The 22,235-nt window shown below is 49.8% G+C and overlaps 2 protein-coding genes across 3 annotated transcripts in view; one reads left to right on the forward strand and one right to left on the reverse strand.

The window, feature by feature from the left end:
• The first annotated feature begins 41 nt into the window (after positions 1 to 41).
• Positions 42 to 15,367, forward strand: CDCA8 (cell division cycle associated 8). 2 transcript variants are annotated; one of them, XM_004001812.6, is made up of 11 exons: positions 42 to 157; positions 311 to 433; positions 574 to 702; positions 2,534 to 2,574; positions 4,751 to 4,823; positions 7,076 to 7,158; positions 9,762 to 9,826; positions 10,687 to 10,782; positions 11,889 to 12,015; positions 12,768 to 12,854; positions 14,054 to 15,367. In XM_004001812.6, the coding sequence occupies exons 2-11, from the start codon at positions 337 to 339 to the stop codon at positions 14,096 to 14,098; spliced, it is 843 nt and encodes a 280-aa protein (XP_004001861.2). In that variant the 5' UTR covers positions 42 to 157; positions 311 to 336; the 3' UTR covers positions 14,099 to 15,367. The 2 variants fall into 2 exon arrangements, with proteins under 2 accessions (XP_004001861.2, XP_060255389.1); XM_060399406.1 differs by having other exon boundaries at positions 12,768 to 15,367.
• A 1,966-nt stretch (positions 15,368 to 17,333) lies between these two features.
• The window catches only part of EPHA10 (EPH receptor A10), a 43,310-nt gene continuing 38,408 nt past the window's right edge, over positions 17,334 to 22,235 (reverse strand). The window contains exons 12-17 of the mRNA XM_027968086.3: positions 21,852 to 21,913; positions 21,413 to 21,616; positions 21,037 to 21,186; positions 20,599 to 20,792; positions 19,892 to 20,047; positions 17,334 to 19,744 (exon numbers count right to left, since the gene is read on the reverse strand). Of these exons, the coding sequence (XP_027823887.1) occupies positions 19,630 to 19,744; positions 19,892 to 20,047; positions 20,599 to 20,792; positions 21,037 to 21,186; positions 21,413 to 21,616; positions 21,852 to 21,913 (881 nt within the window). The 3' untranslated portion in view covers positions 17,334 to 19,629. The remainder of the gene's footprint in view (positions 19,745 to 19,891; positions 20,048 to 20,598; positions 20,793 to 21,036; positions 21,187 to 21,412; positions 21,617 to 21,851; positions 21,914 to 22,235) is intronic.

A 22,235-nucleotide genomic window follows, 5' to 3' on the forward strand; every position in this document is an offset into this window, starting at 1 on the left:
CTGTTGTGAAACCCTCCTAAGACGGCGGCTTTTTATTGGCCAGCCTTTGGCAGTTTGAATTTGGTGGCGGCGGTCTCACGTCGCTTTCGTCCCGGAGCGGCTCCTTCTCGGCTGAAGCAGCCGGGTTTTTCCTCAGCCCGGGTTTCAGAACCTGCAGGTGGGTGCCTCGCGAATCCTTTATTCCTCGGGCCCGGAAGGGCAGGGGTCCCCAATTCAAACCCCCAGGGGGGCCCTCCACCCTCCCTCGCCCCCTTGCGGCCCCCTCTCCTTCACCATCTCCGCCGCTGACGCCTTGTGCCTCCGCCCCTAGCTCCCCGCAGCCTCCATCGAAGGGCCATGGCTCCGTCTAGGAAGGGCGGCAGTCGGGTGGCTAAGACCAATGTGCTGCGGAACCGAAAGCTCGCCTCCTTTCTTAAGGACTTCGACCGTGAAGGTGAGGGGCGGAGCCCGGGTGGTCGCGGTCACTTGGGGGCAATCGCGGGGTGCTGGAGGACTGGGACGCGGGCAGCAGGGATTCCGGGAACCTTTTCCCCGCGGGGTGACCCGTGCCGTGTCCTCTCTGCCCTCTCGCAGTGCAAATGCGATCCAAGCAAATTCAGTCAGACAGGCAGAACCTCCTCAAAGAGTTGGATAACCTGTACAACATTGAGATCCTGCGACTCCCCAAGGCGCTGCGCGAAATGAACTGGCTCGAATACTTCGGTAAGAGCTCCTGGTCTTTCCCCAGGCCTCGGCCTGGAGCCCTTCTGTGGTTACCATGGCAGCTTTTATCTTCTCAATGAGGTCTTAGAAGGAAATTGCAGGCCTACTCCTCCCCGATCCGTCTCACCTCCCTGCTTTTCTTCTTAGCACTTTCCCTCATCTTCCTCTGCAGGCAGGCAAATATTTTCTCTAAAGGAGGAGATAATAAGTATTTTAGGCTTTGTAGGCCAGAAGGTTCTCTGTCCAAACTACTCATGCTGTTATAGTTCAAAAACAGCTGTAATGAATGGGCATAGCTGTTTTCCAACAGAAATCTATTTATGGAAACACTGAAATGTGAATTTGACAGATTTCAGATTCCATGTGTCATGAAATACTCTTTTTTTGAGGGGGGTGGTGTTTTATCTAACCATTTAAAAGTGAATGAATGAATAGATTGTTACCAGAGCACAGATGGAAGGATAACTCCAACCAGCTCTTTCTTTAGCTTATGGAAATCACCAATTTATACACGAGCAAACAAATTGCAAAGTGCAAGGACTCGAAGAGTTTTCCTGGTCAGAGGAAAACCCCACCCTGTTCCCTACCCTACCCCCTGGTTAAACGTCCAAAGAAATGCAAGAGGCTGTCCTTTTGCTGGGTTACCCTTTTACTATTTTCTTATGATTAATTACCCACTAGGTAGCCTGCTACCTGGATAGAAATGCACGTTCTGCTCACATAGATGTCATTTAATGATCCTTTTGGAGTTTCTCTTTTATTTATTAATCTATTTGTGCATTTCTGTAAATATTCATTGAGCATGTGTTAGTCACAATATTGGGTGCTGAAGATGCATTGGGAAATAAAACAGACGTTATCCTTGCCTCCAGGAACTTACAAGTTAGTAGAGAAGACTTGTTCTAAAAATTTGGACATGATTATATATTTAAAATTATAAGTACTACAAAAGAGTAAAGTAGTGGTCAATAAGCACATTTATATAGTGCTTTCTATGCCAGACAGGCATTGTGTTTTCCAATGTTAACTGAAAAACCAAGTGTTTTCCATATATTAACTGATTTCATCCTCATAACAAACATATTAGTTGTTGATTTTATTCCTGCTTTGTAGATGACAAGATTAAAGCACAGAGATTGTTTGCTTAAAGTCTCGTAAGCCAATTAGTGACATATTTGAATGTAGGCATTCTGGTTCCAAAGTCTGAGTTTTTAACTGTTATACAGGATACTACCAGCACTTCCAGCAGGAGGACTCTAACCTAAGTTTTTATTCTACATCTAAATCTTGCGAAGATCTCTTCATTCAGTACACATTTACATCATATATACTGATGACATATTTTTTACCAGAAGCTGTGGATATTATTTTTGTCCTTGAGTTCAGTTCAAGGCAGGGTTGGGCGCTTCTACAGCTTTGAGCAGTTGCTGCATATGATGATAGTGAGCAACTAACTCGATACACTGCAGCAATCTGCTGTGAGAGAAAAATAAGCAGAGTTTGGGGTTTGAGCTGGGTTTTGAAAGATGAATTCCAACTTTGTAGAGTGCAGGGGATTATTTCAGGCAGGAGAAATAACTATCAGAGCCCTGAGTCATGAGACAGTGGCACCTTTGGGAAATAACAGTCACTTTGGTGTAGTGGGACTTGTAGTAGGTCATGAAGGGAACAGTCAAGCTTGGAGAAAGATGAGACTAGGTTGTAGAGGCTCCTGAATGTTGGACTAAGGACTTAATCTGGTCCAGTGTAAGGGAAGTGGTCATATTAGGGAAGACAGTTTGTTAATTAAATTATTATAACCTAGTAACCAAGCAAATTGTTCTTTTCAAAGCCCTTGGAGGAAACAAGCGGGCCCTGGAAGAAGCAGCAACAGTAAGTGACTTCTATTTTTGAACTCTTGGTTAGTTTTCAGTTTAGTCCGTCCACAAAATTCAGCGGTGGGTGCTGACTGTGGAACAAGTTCCAGAGGGGACATTACTGATGTCAGCTAAAAGATTATAGTTGTTGAATGCTGAGTACATGAAGGCCAAGTAGTTCCAAGGTTTATAGAGAAATAGTCCTATTTGGGGCAGGTTCCTTGCAGCTCTTTGCCCTGAGCTTTGCACCTTAACAAAATGTTCATAGTTAATATTCTAATATTAATCGTCCCCATTCTTCTAGCCATAGCATTTCTCACACTAGTTGAACGAAAAGTCCTAGGCTAGGGGAGAAGTAGAAAACCAAGCTCCTTTAAACCCCTGGCTTGCTAGGGGACAAAGAAACTATTCCCTTTTCACATCATACTCTAGAAGCTGTGCTCTTGGTTGGGACTCTCAGGATTCCCCACTCACTCTCACCTCCTTCCCCCCGGCATGATTACTAGGACTCAAGGCAGTATGAGGCAGAACAGAGTTTAGATCAGTACTGTCTGTTACAATAGCCACCAGACGTGTAACTTTAATTAAAATGAATAAAATATTCAGTTCCTCAGACACATTAGCCATGAGTCATATGTTCCCTTCGCCACTATGACTACTGAATCATCCTCCATTTCAGACACCGCTCACCTCTCTAGCCCGGCACAGCTTCTTGCGAAGCCCCGATAGCCTCGGAATCCTTGTTTGAGTACTCCATGTAGTCTCTACCAGTTCAGAGATGAAACTGTGTCATTCCTTGTCTGTAAGGGCTATTCTGATACCGAATGTGCCCTACAAGAAAAGGCTTGTGAAACATGCCTGCTTTTGGCTATTCCCATACATATGGATAGTTACCACTGGGAATAAACTTAATTAGAATGGTGACTGGAAGCCTTTATGAAGGGTACAGGAGCATAGCAGAAAAACATTTGGCCCTGTACACTTAAAAAAAAAAAATTCTTTTGAGGTAACTGTGTGATAGGTGCATTAATTAACTTGATTGTGATAATCATTTCACGATGTGTATGTGTAACACTTTCTTTATATGTGTAGGAATTTTTTTTATTTTTTAATTGAAGGATAATTGCTTTCAGAATTTTGTTGTTTTCTGTCAAACCTTAACATGAATCAGCCATAGGTATACATATATCCCCTTCCTCTTGAACCTCCCTCCCATTTCCCACCCCATCCCACACCTTTAGTTTGGTACAGAGCCCCTGTTTGAGTTCCCTGAAACATACAACTAATTCCCATTTGCTATCTGTTTTACATATGGTAATATAAGTTCCCATGTTACTCTCTCCATACATCTCACCCTCGTAACACTTTGAATGTGTTAGAATCATATTTGTCAATTATACGTCAATAAAGCTGGGGGTGGAATGAGAAGACTGACATAGCATCAAGTGTCATTTGAAACTTGTACTGTTTGCTCCTGGCATGTAAACAAGTACAATCACTTTGGAAAACAGTTTTGCATAATATTAAGCCTGAACACCTGTGTACCCTGCAACTCTGATGCCCTGTCCCCAAGTACACAGCCAAGAGTAAGCCTGGGCATGTGTGCATCAGACACAGCTATACGACAGTTCAAAGCAGCAGTGTTTGTAATAGCAGAATACTGTTGACAGGAGACTGGACAAATCCATTGTGACAGGTGTTACACAGCAGTGAAAACAAATTAATTTCGATCGCAAATAGTGGTCAAAAGCAGAACCAAGCAAAATATTGTTTAAGCACATAGACATTTGTGGAGAAATATACATACACTGGTGTGCTCGATTCCTGGGGTTGCAAAGAGTCGGACGAGACTGAGCGACTGAACTGATACATACACCCACACTTTCTTTCAGGCAAATGGAATGATAGTGGTTATCTCTGAGGAATGACAGAATTAGGACACCAGTCACCTTCTGAGGAGAGGCAAAGAAATAGTACAGGGAAAAGTACATAGCTAGAAGCAAGTAATTGGCAATGTTTTGGGTCTTTGGTTGTATGGTGGATTTATGGGAGTTCAGTATTTTGTGTCATAAGTAACATGATCTTTTGTATGTATCAAAGAGTATGGTTTTTTAAGTTGTTTTTAATCTTAAAATATTGTTCCTCACATTTGATGGAATATACCTGGTGTTTTCTGACTGTGTTTGGCACAGGCTGACTTGGATATCACAGAAATAAACAAATTAACAGCAGAAGCTACTCGGACACCCCTGAAACTTGCCCAAAGTGAGTACTTTTCAAAACCCCTTGTTAAAATGAGAGAGCGAAGGCCCAGTGTAGTTGGCTGGGCACTTGGGGAGGCCTCCTTGGAGGAGTCTCTTCCCTCTAATGCCTGGTTCTCAGTCTTGAAACTCCAAAAATTTGATTTTGTCCTCTGCATTCAGTTAATTATATGAAGGACTGATAACTAACCGAACTCTTCAGACCAATTTGTGAGCTAAAATGAAAGAAGGAAAACAAAAGCTGTGCTGGAAACTAAACATTGTTGCCTGGCTCCTTCCCTGAGAGAGAGGCGAGCAAGGTTTGGAGAGGTGTGACAAGATGTGGTAGCGCTAGCCAAGACTCCCTGATGTGAGCAGAAGGGTCGAAAGAGAGCCATGAAAGGGCCGACTTTCTCAGCGCGTCGTTGCAGGCTGCTCAGTTCACTGACCCGTCCACGTAAAGTTCTCTCCCATACACGCCTCACACTCGGGGAAACACTGTCTTAGAGGGAAAGTTTGGGGACGCTGATTGTAATTAGTGAGCATAGATTCAGGCCAGGATGGGCTCTCCAATGGACATGCTGTCTTAAGCTCTGGACTTCAGGCTGCCCATCAGGCAGCACCTTCTCTACTGGGCCGGGCCTAAAATACCACCCAATGCTTATTCCAGCTTACCTCTTTTTTTTAAAGATAAATATATTTGTATTCTTATTTGTATCAGAAAAAAAAGCTCAAAATTCATTGAATCTGAACTCTTTCCCCTCAGTTAAATTTCTCTATGGAATCCCTGTTTAGGATTTTCTAGCCTGTGGTTGTATGTATTTAGCAATGAGACACTCCCTTTCAATGATAGACAGCTGGAATGATTAGAACATTTTTTCTAATTTTGAACCAAAGTTTCCTTGTGGTATCTACATACTGATACTGCTTCTGTTCTTTGAGGTCCCACAGAGCTGTCTTCCATATGACAACCCCTTAAATATTAAAAACTGGTATTACTTCCTCTTGAATCATCCATCTTAAACATCCCTCATATTCCTTTCTCTTCTAAAATGTCAATTGTAATAACTTATTAGTTATAAATAGTATTTTATTATAATAAATAGTAATAACAGTCAAAAAACTAAGATCATGGCATCCAGTCCCATTACTTCATGGTAATTAGAAGGGGAAAAAGTAGAAACAGTGACAGATTTTATTTTCTTGGGCTCCAGAGTCACTGTGGATGCTAACTGCAGCCATGAAATTAAAAGACACTTGCTCCTTGGAAGGAAAGCTATGACTAATCTAGACAGTATGTAAAAAAGTAAAGATATCACTTTGCCAACAAAGGTCCATATAATCAAAGCTATGGTTTTTCCAGTAGTCATGTACAGATGTGAGAGCTGGATCGTAAAGAAAGCTGAACACAGAAGAATTGATGCTTTAGAACTGTGTTGTTAGAGAGGACTCTAGAATTCTGTGGACAGCAAAGGAAATCAAACCAGTCAATCCTAAAGGAAATAAACCCTGAATATCTACTGGAAGGCCTGAGCTGAAGCTGAAGTTCCAATATTTTGGCCACCTGATGCGAAGAGCTAACTCATTAGAAAAGACCCTGATGCTGGGAAAGACTGTAGAAGAGGGCTACAGAGGATGAGATGGTTAGATAGCAACACTGACTCAATGGACGTGAATTTGAGCAATCTTGAAAGATAACAAAGGACCTGGCATACAGCAGTCCATGGGGTCGAAAAGAGTTGGACACAACTTAGCGACTGAACAACGTTAATACTTATAATGTGTTCAGTATCATTCAAGGGACTTTACATTCATTCTTCGCACAAATATTTAATAAGCACTTATAGAAACAATTCTAGAGTTTGGGGTGATTAACGAAGACGCCGTTTTTGTGGAGCACACGTTCCATGTCTCATCATATCCCCATGAAGTGTCTCCTCCATTTTATAGAAGAAATTGAGGGTAGCGGTGGAAACCATGTGGCCTAGTCAGAGGCAGGATCAGGCCTCAGGCTCAAGGCTGTCTGGCTCTGGGGTCTGCATTCTTAATCAGAATGCTGGGCTGCCCATACGAAGCATGATAGAGGGTTTTTTAACCACTCTGAGACCTTTTTTGTCTGTGTGTGTGGCTAAATCCTTTTTTTTTTTAATCATCTTCTGTTGGATCTATTTCTTGATTTACAACCTAAAGATTGCTCAAGTTTTATTTCCTATAAGAAATGTGAATGCATAAAAGTTTATTCCCATGAGAAATATCACTCTGTTAAAACTCTTATAGCACGGAAGGTAATGCAAGTGGATGAGATGATAATGGAAGAAGAAGAGGAAGAAAATATCAATAAGAATCCTCAAACTGCAAGAGTAAGTAGGCACTCAGATTTGGGGCGGGAGCCTGTCAGCAGACAAGGAAATACTTAAGATATAGTATACCTCCTTTCTACCTTACCCCACTGCCCCTGGAAGTTTTACCATTCCTCTTAGGACACAGCCTTTAAAATGGGTGAAATTTCACCAGCTGGAGAAGAAAAGGAAGGGAATTCAGGAAGAGGTATGAAAGTGCTGTTTGAGGAACAGGAAGTGGTTTGGTGTGGTGGCAAGGACATAAGCTGTGAGGGTAATCTGGGGAAAGCAATGGTCTCGTGAGCCAAGCTTAGAGGCTGTGATTTCATGAGGTAGGCCATGGTAAGTGACATGATGGATAGGTATTTCAGAACAGCGTTCAGGATAAACGAGAGAGAGAGAAAATTAGAGACAAGGGAGCCAGTTGGGAAGCTTTATTATTTTGTTTAATTGAAGTGTAGTTGATTTACAGTGTTGTGTAAATCTCTGCTGTATAGCTGAGTGACTCAGTTATATACTATAGGCATTCTTTTTAAATATTCTTTTCCATTATGATTTGTCACAGGGTATTGAATATAGTTCCCTGTGCTATACAGTAGGACCTTGTTTATCCATCTTGTGTATAATAGTTTACATATGCTAATCCCAAACTCCCAGTCCTTCTCTCCTCCACCCACCCGGCCCTTGGCAACCACAGTTCAGTTCTCTGTGTCTGTGAGTCTGCTTCTGCTTTGTAGATATGTTCATTTGTGCCATATTTTAGACACCACATGTGATATATATGTGGCCTTTCTCTGGCTTATTCACTTTTATGGTGATCTCCAGTTGCATCCATGTTGCTACAGATGGCATTGTTTTGTTCTTTTTTGCGGCCAAGTAGTATTCCATTGTGTGTATACCACCTCTGCTTTATCCATTTGTCGATGGACACTTAGGTTGCTCCCATGTGTTGGTGATTGTGAACAGTGCTGCTGTGAGAACAGGGATGCGTGCACCCTTTTGAGCTGTAGTTTTGCCCCGGCGTGTGCCCAGGAGTGGGATTGCTGGGTCAGAGTGTGATTGTGCCTTTATAGTTTTCTGAGGAACCTCACGCTGCTTTCCATAATGGCTGCACCAACTTACACTCCCACCAGCAGTGTAGAAGGGCTCACTTTTCTCCACACTCTCTCCAGCATTTATCATTTGTAGTTTCTAACAGTGGTCCTTCTGACTAGTGTGGGGAGGTACCTCGTAGTTTTGATTTGCATTTCTCTAATAATCAGTAATGATGAGCATCTTTTCATGCGCCTACTGGCCATCATTGGAGAAATGTCTGTTAAGGTCTTAAGGTCCTCTGCCCATCTTTTGATTGGGTTGTTTGTTTTTTTTGTGGTTGAGTTGTATGAGCTGTTTGTATATTTTGGAGATTAAGCCCTTGTCTGTGACATCATTTGCAAATATTTTCTTCCATTCTGTAGGTTTGTGTGTTTGTTTTTTTTTAATGTTTCCTTTGCTATGCAAAATTTGTAAGTCCCAAAATTCAGTCCCATTTGTTTATTTTTATTTCTGTTGTCTTGGGAGACTGACCTAAGAAAACATTGGTACAATTTATGTCAGAGAATGTTTTGCCTATGCTCTCTTCTAAGAGTTTTATGGTGTCATGTCTTGTGTTTGTCTTTAAGCTGTTTTGCATTTATTTTTTTGCACAGTGTGAGGGTGTGTTCTAGCTTTATTGATTTCTATGTAGGGGCTGCTGTAATTCTTCAACTGAGGCCCTGGCCCTGTGAAAAGAGAAGGGATAAGGTTTACAAAGGAGAGTGGGCAAGATTGGTGGAGAGAAGGAGTGACCTAAGACGACCAGGTGGTTTCTGGCTTAGGGAACTGCCCTCTGGTGGAACTGGGGCATGGAAGGAGGAGGGGTGCTGGGCCAGGGCAAAGGGAAGCAGTTAGTCTGTCAGCTGTTTGACCTGCTGAGTGTGTAATACTTCTCCAGCATGTCTAGCCCTGACAGAAATCTCAGCCTGGAGCTCAGGCAGAAGTAAGAGACTGAGAGACACCGACTCCCAGATCTTTAGGTGGTTGTCCCAGCAGGGAGGTCAGTGAGGTTGTACGGGGAGAATGTGGAGGGGAGCCTGAGGGTGGACTCTGGAGGGAAGGTAGAAAGAGGAGCTCGTGAGGCAGCCTGCAGAGCAGAGGCCAGCCAGGAAAGCAAGGGTGGTGGGTCGATCTTCGGAACAAGGGAGGATCATCAGAAGGTACCTGATTCTTGTCAGGTACCTCCAAGGACTCGCAAGGGTGAGCGCTGCTGAGGGTTCCTTGTGTTGGGCACCTGGGTGCCCTTAGTGACTGTCACAGCAATGCTGTATGCGGGGGTGGGAGCAGGGTAGGGCAACCAACCAAGCTGCACTCAGTTCAAAAGGCACTTACCTTTAATCTTGGTCAAAGTTCTCTAATTGGAAGACTCAGGCAGTATAATTCCTAGTGACCAATTCTGCTCTGGATTATTTAAGTCACTGTGAGTTCTGTAAGGTATACCTTCTGATGTTCAGATATTCAGTTCTTTTCCAGAGCTGGTATCCTTCTCCCTAAGCTTTCCCCTTTGTGGGACTTTTTGTAACCTCAGTTTCATTTGTTTGTGACTTCAGGCTAAAAGGTGTCCTCCATCCAAGAAGAGAACCCAGTCCATACAAGGGAAAGGCAAAAATAAAAGGTAACAGGTTTCCCAAATTCAGATGTGCTTTTGGTTTTATTGGAGAGCCACATTCATCGTGGCAGGAATGGGCGATAAAGGGGCTTTTGTAACTTGTTTTCAAGTAGAGCTTCACATCATCGAACCCACCAGTATCTCAGCTTGGGGGGCCTCTAGAAACCGTCCGACCCAACACCTTCTATGGTTCTTCTGCCCATGTTCTCTGTCTCCCCCTCTTTTTAAAATGCAAACAGGGAGATGAATAAGACACAGAAACATAACAGTAAGCACTGCATATTTTGTTCAGTTGCCAGACAATCCGTGTGTAGAGCTACCCACATGGTTAGTCACAAAGTGGCTATCACCTACCTGTGGCTAGTTTCTTGAAAAATTCCTCCTGGTCCTGCTAAGCAATGAATCACCATGGACTTGAATTTCTTATGCTGGGAGGGTGGGGGAGGGGCTGCCTCTTAATGAGCTCAGGAAAGGAGTCACTGGAGCGTGTCTGTGAAGAGTGAGCTCCTCTCTCTTCTCCCTGGGCAGTGGGAGCTGTCTGGCTAGAGGACAGGAGCTCCAGCTAGGGGGCCTACAGGGTGCAGAGGGGCTGTCTCCTTCCTCTCGTTCCCTTAGCTTGACTGAGAAGTCAGATTCTGGAGGCAGACTGCCTGGGTTCAGGGTTCTGGCTCTGCCCTAATGTCCCCGAGTTTCTGCATCTGGAAATGAGGATAATGGTGCGTCTCACAGGGTGGCGAAGAGGCTGCATGAGCTAATGTGTGGAAGGCGCCCAGGACAGGCTCCGACATGCTCAGTGTTACCTGCTTATACGCTGTAGTCACTGGACCTGAGAGTTGGTGCACCTAATGGCTGTGTCTTTCCCGTAGGTCAAGCCATTATGCCACCGTTACCCCAGCTGTGGGCCGACTGGAGTTGTCGCTGGTGAAACCAACTCCGGGCCTGACACCCAGGTTTGACTCAAGGTGAGTACTGGCAGCAGCGCTTGGATTTTGGTGGGAGCCCAGTACTTGACATTTGTCAGAAGAGAAGAGTATTTAAGAAAATACTGGAAAGCCTCACTCAGGAGCGTTTCCTAATGTTTGCCTCTCCCCTGAGAGCAGGTTCACCTGTTTTCAGTGGCAAAATGATTGTTTATCTGATGAGAGGGAGGAGACCAGTCTGTCCCTGATGACTTGGAGGCCTCTAGTGACTATTTCGGTCCTTTCTGATTCTGATTAAGTTTATTTTAAGTTGGTAGGTACTCTTCCCATACCCTTGGTAGGAGTGAAAATTAACACCACCTTTTGGGAGACCAATATAACTAAGGATGTTCTTACAGCATAAATTAATCCCTTCTACAGTGCTGGTCAACTGGATAGCAGATGCTGTGTAGCCATTAAAAAATAAGCGGCTCTGCATGTGCTGATGGGAAGAGCCTCATGGTCAGGAGCCTCTCCACACAGGCGGCAGAGCAGCACGCCCCAGACGATCCCATTTGATAGTTTCTGGAGGGATGCGTCAGGAACTGGGCATGCTTGTCTCTGGAGTGGGAGAGGGAGGAAGACCTACCTTCTACTTCTAATTCTCACTCCTCCTTAACTTTTTTTTTTTTGCATGAGTATATAGCAAAGGACATTTAGGGAAAAAGAGATGGAAGCACTTTAAAGATCTCAAGAAAGTCAGTTTGGGAATTAACATAATGATGTCATCACTGAACCATCCTCCTTTGACCCTGGAAAATTTCTGATGGAAGCACATAGCCACTCTTAGAAATATATTAGCCAGCATTTATTTCTGGCCTTGTGGGTGGATGGATGGGTGGGTGACTGCTCTCCGTATGGAGCTCTGGACCTAAAATTTACATGGATAAGAATTTACTTTTGCTAGATGTATGTTTGATAATTACAGCCTCCTTTATCCAGCTGTGTTGAGTCATTACTGCTTTTTAACCCTAAATTTAGAACGTGCCTTCTTAGAAATGTGATTTGAAAACTGCAGCTTGAGGCCAGATGGAGTTTGGAAGGGCTCATAGCGCCTGGTGTCATTCAATCTGCCAAGCCATCTTTACAGACATTTCCCCACTTTATAGGATCTTCAAGACCCCGGGCCTGCGTACTCCAGCGGCCAGAGAGCGGATTTACAATGTCTCTGTGAACGGCAGCCCTCTCGCCGACAGCAAAGAGATATTCCTCACTGTGCCAGTGGGAGGCGGAGAGGTGAGTGTTCCAGGGAGGGGTGGGTCGGGCCACTTTGCGCAGCTTACTCACCATTTCTTTCTCTTGTCCATCACCCACCTCTCTCCCGGAACCCAAAGTCCTTTGGTTGCCTGGCTCGTCATCTCCACACTTCCGTAGGACTCAGAACCACTTCCTCTCCCAGGGTAGAGCTCCAGCCTGGGAGGATTCTTGCCCAGCTCTGCGTTCCATTTGCTCATCAGCTAACATAGGCCCACGTATCTTGTATTAATAGCAGATGTGGAAGACATTCCTGCCCTCGAGTAGCGGTCAGTAGTCAAGCTAGGCTCCCAGTTAATAACATAGCATGCGATATGTGCAGTGAAGGAGATTTTAAAGGGTGTGCAAAGGAGGGCACTGTCAGGGTGCATGCTTAGTCCAGAAAGGGCAGCATGAGGGTCTTCCACTTGGTGTAATTCTGAGGAGTCTGAAGCAGGCAGAACAGAGCAAGTTGCTGACCTCCGCTCGGGGACGGAGGGGATGGTTTATCTTACGTGAGGTCTGCAGGGCATTTCTAAGCGAACGTGCACCCCTTGTCTTCAGCTGATCCAGCCACTGACCCAGTGATAAACGCCAACATCACTGTCTCCTTGGGACTCACACCCCTCCTGCCTGCCTTGCCACCACCCCCCACAAGTGCAGGATATCAAGGGGACCCCCAGGGCACCCTGGGCTGCTGGCAGAGGTTCCTGCTCTGAGGGACCAGCCACTTTAACCCTCTCCCCTCCCCACAGAGCATGCGGTTATTGGCCAGTGACTTGCAGAGGATCGATATTGCCCAGCTGGATCCAGAGGCCCTGGGAAACATTAAGAAGCTCTCCGTAAGTCATTCATGCTCCTCTCCACACACAGGGTGGAGCCTTCTGGGTTTAGCCATTCTTAGGCTCGCCTTTTGGGTCTGGGCTACTGCTTTACACTTACAACTGTTTCCCCCAAGGAATTTTGATGCTAGGTTCTCCTGCTTACCTAGCAGCAATTCTGTCCCTAAACTGATGTTGAATTTTGATCCAACCCAGAGTGCCTATCACAGAAGTTCCACAAGAAAATCAAAATTCTGCTTCATTCAGGCAGTTGGTTTCTGTATGTTATAGCACAGCAGTTGACCTCTGGGAACTGAAACTTCCTCACAGCAGTTCAGGAAGAGGGTGAGGAACCTGTTAGAAGGAATCCCACAGAATTGGAGGGTGCTGGCCAGCCAGGCCCTGTGGGAGGTGGGACCACAGTGCCGAGGGTTGGTGGGGCTCTGCTCTGCTGTGTCAGCTCCTTTAGCATCTCTGTCTTTGGGGCCCAAGCACTCGTTTCTCCTGCACCTGTCCTTCCTCCCTAAGCAGAACATCACCTTCTCCATGAGGCTGTTGGTTCTCCTCCCCCCTACCTCGGGTCTGGATGCAGTTCTGGGTAGTTGCACTTACTCCATTGCCCAGCGTGGGCTGTCCAGTGTTAGTCCTCAGTTAAATTCTCAAGAGGAAGAATCCGCAATTCCGTTCTCGGCTTTGGTCCGACGGGCCACCCTGGTCCTGTCAGCTGGCTTAGTGTGGGGGATGGGAACACGTAGCACAAATGTGGCTGCTGTTGGGGTAGGGTCTGTGAAGGTCATGTCCAGGAAGTGGATGAGGGCGGAGCTGCTTTCTCAAACGTGTCATTCGGAACACAGGCCGGTGCTGAGACTGGGCACATACCAGCCACCCAAACCTGGGGACATCCTTCATCAAGCTGGACCTCCAGCACTGCTGTTCCCAAATGATACCTTCTCTGTCTCATCCGAGACGGCATTTTGCTGCTTTGTTCAGATGAGAAACAGAGATGCAGAAAGTTTAGTCCAGTGTGCGTTGGTGGTCTAGCGGTGAGCATAGCTGCCTTCCAGAAAGGTTAGTTCATTCATGTACGAATAGAGGATGGAGAGCTGAGATGCAGTCAGACTGGCCCAGTCCCAGAGTCAGTGCTCCCTGAGTAGACTAAGGGACGGGTGGGCACGTCTGCCCAGCACCACCTACTGAACGACCTCTCCTTCTCCTTTCAGAGCCGTCTTGCTCAAATCTGTGGCACCATACGAACTCAAAAATGAAGCTGCTATTCCAAGATGGGACAGGATGGGCCTTCAGTGGGGACTTGTGGGACCCTGAAGAAACCTCTTCCTTTTGGCTTACTGTTTGTTTGAGTGTGAAGTCCCAGAGCACGGCGTGGTGTTCCTCTTGGAGAACTCAGGAAGCTTTGGTTTGGGCACCTCCCAAGCCAGGTGACAAAGACACTGCCTCTGCGTCCATACAGTCCAAACTTCCGCCCTTCTCTGAACCGAATGCTCCTTCCTGCTCCTGGAGTGGCCGCCTCTGCCTCCTGCAGCTCCGCGTCCTCTTTGCCCTGCCCCCACTCAGAGGAACCTTGTGTTCCAGGAGGACTGCCAATCACTCTCACCAGAGAGCCCTGTGCAGCTGGGCTCCCAGCCTCCCAGCCTAGAGGCTGGGAGCTGTACGCTCCAAGAAGGGAGCTCCATGAGAGGGCGGCTCCGAAGCTGGAAGGGACTGTGCGGATGGGGCCAGGACCAGCCACAGCTGTGACCCTAGCAGGACACATCTTCCCCCGCCCCCCGTGCCCATCCCCTCCCTCCTGCGGTGGCTGCTGCTGGGGCTCTGCGGTCTTATGCCTGCCGTGCTCAGTAGTTCTGTCTCAAGCTGATTTGTGGACCAGTACTGTGTATTATCCCTGTTTACCAAAGACCAAAACTTGGTTTGAGGGCAGTTTCCGTGTCTCGCTCCTCTACCTCTCCAGTTAGTTCAGTTAGTGGGAATCTGGATAAGGGAATTGTAGGGTTTAGATTGGTGTGGGTTTTTTTACATGACTGGCTGCAGTTGAACCCAAAACTCTCTAGTCTCTGCCAGTTCCGTAGACTTTGCCGAGAGTGCTTCTCTCTTCTTAGGTTCATGGGGGAGTGAGTGTAGCTGGTCTGGGGGCCTCATTCTGTGCATTTGGCCTCTGCCTTGGTGTGGGCTGTCCAGTGGGCACGGGGACCCCTGCGCCCCAACCAGCCCTTCTGCCCCGAAGAATCATGGGATGTGGTCCAAGAACGTGGGAGCCGAGAGTTCCTGCCCCTAGCTTGGGGGCACAGTGTTGTGTGTGTGGTTCTTTGTTGTACGTTGTACTATTTTGCTACACGACCATCCTAGTAATCCAGTCCTGTCCAAGATATGTTCTTTTCAAGTTGTTTCATTCTCCCTTTCCTGAGACTTTTGTACATATTGTTTTCTTGAGTCGTGGTATCTGTAAGCTGATTTATTCTGATCGGAGCTACTGAAAGGTACCGGTTTTCAATAAAGTGTGGATTTGGATTTGTTTTTAACTGATACTCCACCTGCCTGTCATCTCCAAAATGTGCTACCTGGACTAAAGACAGTTTGTGGGCTGAAGCTATTAGAGCGGAGGGTCCGCAAACAGCTACTTCCCGCAGACGTGAAAGCCTTTACTTCAGGCAGAATCTCTCTGATACCTGAAGAGGGGGGCCTCTCCCCAAGCAGGGCATGGTAATCTAGCCCAAGAAGTTTTCTCCCAACGCCTTCTTTCCATGAGCTAGAAATTTACATCTTGGGGGCACAACAACTAGGGTATCTATAGTTTACCTGTGTAGCAAGTCTCGTCAGCCAGGGACAAAGCAGGGGCCCAAGTGATTCAGTGATGGGGCATCTCCCTTCCCAAGGTTCAGGCTCTGGCAGATTTGCCTTCCTGGCATTTTCACTGAAATGATCCAGATGGGGCTCACAGTGGAAGAGAAGACAGACTCAGGTCACAGTTTAGGAGGTCCGTGGTATTGACAGCTTCTGGGGAAGGCCCTTCAGTCAGTGACAGCATTCAGAGTAGACTCATTTCAAGGGATCAAGTCACCAAAGCTGAGGCTTGTACCTTTTCCTGCATCATCTGGCACAGGGTTAAGTACAGCCTGACATCAAGGAAACAGGATCCAACAGCCTATACTCACGGCCACCTCACCCTCGTTCACTCCATTTGCACCACTGCCTAGACCCAATTGCAGGGAATGTGTAGTACGTAACAGGTGCCGAGTAGATACCAGTCATAGACAAAGATGGGCCAGTCCATCCCATGTGAGGGCTGGAGACAAGAACGAGCTTCCCTTCCCAGGATTTAAAGCAAGGGCTGACCTGTCACTAGGCTGGGATGCTGCAAAGAAAAGTCAGTCTTACTGCCAGACCCCAAATCAAAGAGTTCCAGTAAACAGATTTTCACAGTTTAGATTTTTTTTTCCCAAATTGATTGCTAACAATTTAAATGGTGAGATTTCACAAAAATGTTCACTAGCCGCCAAAAATAAGATTCAGCAACAGGGGCCACAGTCAACAGGAGCTGTATAGCAATTTTCCTTGACCCTCAGAGTCGTCTTCCCACTCAGGGGAATTCTTACCTCATCCCTGTGGGCAGTTTACTTTGTAGCCTCCGCTGTGTGTATGAAAAAAAGCTGAGCTGCTCTGGGCTGAGGGAGGAGGAGGAGGTGGCAGCCTGGCGGCCTCCCCATCACCAGGGGAGTTTCAAAGAATCCTAGGGTTCCAGTGAACAGTAAGTGTCATGCTTTACCATTACAGACCCCCTGATCTTTCCAGAAGCCCTACTTGGGACTTCCTGTTGGAAGAAGTGCAAACGTATTGCCTTATGAAAGGTTGCGTGTATGTGTGCTAAGTCACTTCAGTTGTGTCCAATTCTTTTTGTGACCCCATGGACTGTAGCCCACCAGGCTCCTGTATCCATGGGATTCTCCAGGCAAGAATACTGGAGTGGGTTGCCATTTCCTCCTCCAGGGGATCTTTCTGACCCATGGATTGAATCCGTGTCTCTTACATCTCCTGCATTGGTTTGTGGATTCTTTCCCACTAGCGCCACCTGGGAAGGCCCTATGAAGGGTTAGATTTAAGTCATTCATATGAAGGGCTAGTTCTTGGGGAGGGTATGGCAGGATATCACCCCGGCATCCTTTATTCACAGTATCGGATGTACGTTTTAGCTTGTCCAAAACTGAGCTCCCTCCTCATCCCTTATCCACCTGGCTCCCCTCCCTTTAAGTGGTCCATCTCAGGGAATGGCACCTCAGAGTGCTGCCTTCTCGGGGAAGCCATCCCTCACCCCTACGGTAGCCGAAATCACACTGCCCTATCTCCTAAATGTGTCTCTCGCTGAGAGATCGCAGACAAACGCTTTGTAGGGGAGTAGTGGTGTAAAACCCTCCCATACAAGTTTAATGTTTAAGCAGTTGTCACTGACAGGCACCATACTGACAGGCACAGACAAGTTTTTAGGCACAGACAAGTTTTTATTACTTTGTCCTGCATATAGATCCCAAGAAATATAAAAACATCTCCAGAATTAGTCAAAGGAACCACTCTCCCCACCCCCAACCAGCCCCTTCCCTCCCTGGATGGGCTCAGATATGGGTGCTGGGAGCAGGTTGCAGGCCACCTCTCTCTATCCATTGAATAATTATGTTCCATATAAAAATAGATCTGTAGAGGGCTCCCAGGGAGCCATCAGCCCACATCACACCGGCAACCTGTTCGGGGCTGAGGCCTGGGACCCGTCAGGATGCTGGGACCTCACTCCTCACGGGAAGGGAGGTCTACCCTGGACACCGAAGTCCTGCAAAAACAGCCAGAGGACTCTGCAGAACAGCTGGTGGCGGGGGGACACCCTGGCCCCCAGAGCATGACTGATGCAGCTGCAGATGGGGGGAGGCTCCCTCCACCAAGACGGGGTGCTGGTGTGTCCTTTCCAGGCTCTCCTGGGGGCAGTGGGGGCAGAGTCTGGAGGGCACTGGCAAGGGACCCTCCAGCTTTGTCCAAGGTAGAAGCAGTGTCTCAGCCTCTCCTGGCACCCCCAGGACACTGAGCCGAGACAGGTGCTCAGGAGATGGAGAGCGGGGCTGGGGGACTCCTGCCCTGCTGGCAGGATGAGGCTAAAGGCACTGTTGGGAGGCCCCACCCCCACCACGGAGCACTCCCAGGGATGCACTGCCGCCTCCTCCCTCCAGGATGCTCTGCAGGCCCCTCTGCTTGGACTCCTTTTGTCCTAGGCCCTCCATTAACCTTAAGAGCCCTCCCCCGGCTCCTCCAAGGTCTCACTCAATGGATGCATCAGACTCAGCCAGGGAACTTTCCCAGATACCCCTCCATATACACACATCAAGAGTGCCCATCTGCCCCTCCAGCCCACCAGCCCTCAGGCCCCAAGGTCTGCCAGCAGGGGGCGTGCACTACTTCCTGGAGCCTGAGCTCATCTCCCTGCCTTGTCTGGCCCCTCCAAGGGCTGGCTGTGTCTCCTTCACCCCTTCCTGTAGCCCTTGAACCCTTCCCACCCCATCCCATCCCACCCACACATAGCCACACCCCAGAGCAGGTGTATGTCAGGGGTGACCCTATCCAGGGCCAGTTGCCTTCCTGCTGTCCTATGAAAGCCCTGGCCTCATGATCACCCCCACCTCCAGGAAGCCCTCCTGGATGAGGAGCTCTGGAGTCAGCTCAGCACAACCACTCCTGCCAAAGCCCTGCAGAAGAGGACCCAGAGGGAAGAGGCATTTCAGGTGGGCTGGGTGGTACAGGGGATGAAGTTTCCAAAAGAGGGGTCACCTCAGAGTACCCCTGGGCTGCCTCAGGGAAGAGTGTTGGTGACACACAGAGGACCAAGGACTCTCCAGAGCCACACTCTGGATCAGGAATTGGGCCCATGGGCTCAAGCCCAGCTCTGGCCCAGACTCCTCACTGAGCCTTGGTTTTCCCACCTGTATGGTAAGGACTGAACTGGTCCATTAGAGAAGCTCCTTCTCTGAGAGTCACTATCCCCAGGGCTGGGAGCAAAGCTCTTGGAATCCCGGGCAGAAAACCTCTATCCTCATGTTCCTCCCAGATGTCCTGGCCAGTGAGTTTATAAAAGGAATGCAGAGTAATAGGGGACGCCTAGTGGGACCTCAGGAGAGCACCGGGACCCTCACCCAGAATGGTCTGCCCAACGGTGGGGGAAGCAGAAATCAGCTCCTGAGTCTGGGATCCTCAGGGTTCAGCCCCTGAGCTCAGCACCACCTCTGCCCACCTGGGTCTCAGGACCAGGGTCCAGACATGGCCCAGCTGGACCACAGGGAGCTGAAGAGCCACGGCCCACAGGATGGGTGGTCCTTGCTAGGTCCCAGAGCAGCCCATCCCTCGGGGACCCATGCTGCCCGCTGGTCTGAGGGAAAGTGCAGCACCCTTTGGGGTGGGCCCCAGACTGCAGTGGGTGCGGAAGACAGAAGGGCATGAACCAGGCCATTTAAAGCTATGTCTTCCTCCCTGCGCCTGCCCACCTTGGTCTCTGTGACCCTGTATTTCCTCCCACTGTTATCTCAGGGCTCCTCCCCAGGATTTGAACCTTTTTTCTAGGGGGGGACTGAGTCAGCCAAGGTGCTCACACAGGGGGCAGTGAGGGGAACAGGCAGGGAAGTGGGAAAGACTGCGGCTCCACGCAAGCTCTGGGCTCTCCCTTCTGCACAGGTGGAACACAGCCAGCAGGGGTCTTGGGTGGGGCTGGGGGCTGGCGGCCCCACTGGGGTCCAGGCCAGAAGAGTGGGGCTGCTCACACCTGTACCCCCCGGCCCTGCAGCTGGAGTACTCGGGCCCGCAGGGCACTGATCCCGCTGAGGAGGTCCTCCCGGTGTTCCACCGATGAGATGCCCAGGCTCACCAGGTCCCTGGAAAGAAGGCTGGTCAGATCTGGCTGGCTCATCCCCACCGTCTTCTCTCCCTTCCACTCCACCCCCCAGGGAACAACCCAGAATGAGGACAAGCTGGGCCTCCCATGCAGGCAGGGGCAGGGCTCCCCGGCTCCTCAGACTCACTGGGCAGTCATGGCGGCCACAGCCTCCAGGCTCCCATAGCCCGCAGCAGCAAAGCTGTCTTTGTAGCGGCCCAGGTCCAGGGCCTCCAGCCACGCGCCCACGGAGCCAAAGGAGGGGAAGGTGGAGAAGGCACGGTCTGCCAGGGGCGTGGGAGGCCTGGGCAGGGGGTGGAGGAGCTGTGGTCAGTTGACAGTAGGGATCTGGGGCTCAGACTCAGTCGCTCTCCTGAGGAGCGACCATCTGAGAAAGGACAGGCGATATCATCTGAGGACAGGCTGTCTGAGAAGATGACTGAGTCCCACGGCAGGCCTGGCTCACACAGGGTTCCAGGTGTTCTCAGAGCCAGGCGGGGGTTCACGGCACTAGGGCAGGTGGAGACGCTGTACAGGAGCCAGCTAAAGGCACCAGGAGGGTCTGGAATGGTCTAGGGTAGGGTATACGCAGGCAAGTTGGGGAGGTGACTTGTATTATCCGAACTACAGATTTGTTAGGACTATCACCACACTTACTTATGTGGTCACTGTACCCGGGATACATGGGGCATAAACCCAGGACAAGCAGAAATGACTGAGATGAAAGGCTGTATGTGCCTAAGGCATCTACCTGGGGCACCTACATGGGGTGGGAGGGCATGCATGGACAGGCGAGAGTTCGGCTGTGTCAGCACAGTTGGGAAGGCACCTGGGACAGGTGAGGTGATGCCGTACCTGGCACAGGTGGTGTCAGCACACTTCGGGGGCTCTGGGTCCTGCATCATCTTGCTCAGGAGGCCGTGGATCTGGGAGAACCTGGGCCGCTCACCTGGGTCCTTCTGCCAGCAGGCAAGCATCAGTCGGTGCAGCGGGGAGGGGCAGTTCCTGGGCGGCGGCAGCCGGAAGCCATCCTCCACGGCCTTGATCACCTAGGCCGTGGTGGCAGTGGGGGAGTGGTGGGCAGACAGGAGGTTTTAGGGCCCCCAGTACACACACTTACCCCATCCCCAGGAAGACTCAAATGGGGCCAGGCAGGGACTGGAAACAGACAGTAAAGAAGGGCCTGGGGCTAGGAGGACAAGGGTTCACGGGCAGAGGTCAGGGAGCTGGGGCCTGAGGTCAGAGGGCAGCAGGATCGGAAGGCCAGGCGCTGGAGCCACCGCAGCCACTCACATCTTGGCCAGACATGTCCCAGTAGGGCCGCTCTCCGAAGGCCATCACCTCCCACATGACGACACCGAAGCTCCACACGTCGCTGGCGGAGCTGAAGTGGCCAAACTGGAGCGTCTCGGGGGCGGCCCACAGCGCCGGGCTCCGGCCACTCTGCGGGCAGGCGGGCCGGCCGCTCAGGGGCAGGAGGGGCCGGAGTCACAGCCAGCGTTCCCCGCCGGCAGAGCGCCTCGGGGTCCCGCCCCACCTGCCTGTCTGCAGCCGCTCATCTAAGGGAGAACCCACAAGGGGGCCGCAGGCGAGGCCCGTGCTGGCGTGGACAGCTGGAGGGAGGGGCGGGAGTGGGGGAGAAGGGGGGTGCGGGGAAGGGCTCCCTCACCATGGTGGTGTAGACCGCCTCTGCTCGGTCCCGGGGGCCGCGGCCGAAGCCAGAGATCTTGCAGACGAGCTCGCTGCTGACCAGCACCCGGCGTGCCGCCAGGCCCCGGTGGACGTAGCCCATTTCCGACAGGTACTTCATGGCCGACGCCAGGCCGGGCAGCAGCCCCATCAGCTGCGTGGCCACCAGCTGGCCCTCATGCCGCTGGGAGGGAGGAGGAGATGGAGGCCGGCTGCACCCTCACTTCCCTGGTGCTGTGTGACCCCAGGGAAGTCACTGGCCTTCTCTGGGCTTCAGTTGGCTGCGTCACCTGCCAGGTCAGCCTGGCCAGAGGGCATCTCTACAGAGGATGAGGCCAACCCCAAGTCCCACCAAAGGGAAAAGTGAGGGACCAAGAGAACCTCAGTCATCGGTACCCCCTGGGGCCCAGGCCACTCACCCTGAGGAAGCCATCCAGGGCCCCATGGCCCATGTATTCGGTGACAATCATCAAGGTGCTTCCTGTGCTCAGGGAGGGGGACATATATGCTCAGGTGCCTGCTGCCCTCCGTGCGCACACGTGCCCCCCACTCCTCGCCCCGCGCCAAGGTGCCCAGGACCAAGGCCCAGCTCCCTGAGTCTCGCCCCTCTCCTGCCTGCCCTCTTCTGCTGAACAGCAGGAGAGGTGGTGTCTGAGGGGGACAAAAGCCAGGGTGAGGATGTGCAGCAAGTTAGCTGCGGAAATCACCAGGGATGCTCTCCCAGAGTGTCGCCACATAGCCAGAGGTCACGCAGGGTCAGAGGCCACCTGAGTCAGTGATAGAGAGCTGAGCTCCTCTCCCCA

The sequence above is a fragment of the Ovis aries genome, chromosome 1 (assembly GCF_016772045.2).
Source record: "Ovis aries strain OAR_USU_Benz2616 breed Rambouillet chromosome 1, ARS-UI_Ramb_v3.0, whole genome shotgun sequence".
Taxonomy (NCBI): Eukaryota; Metazoa; Chordata; class Mammalia; order Artiodactyla; family Bovidae; genus Ovis; species Ovis aries.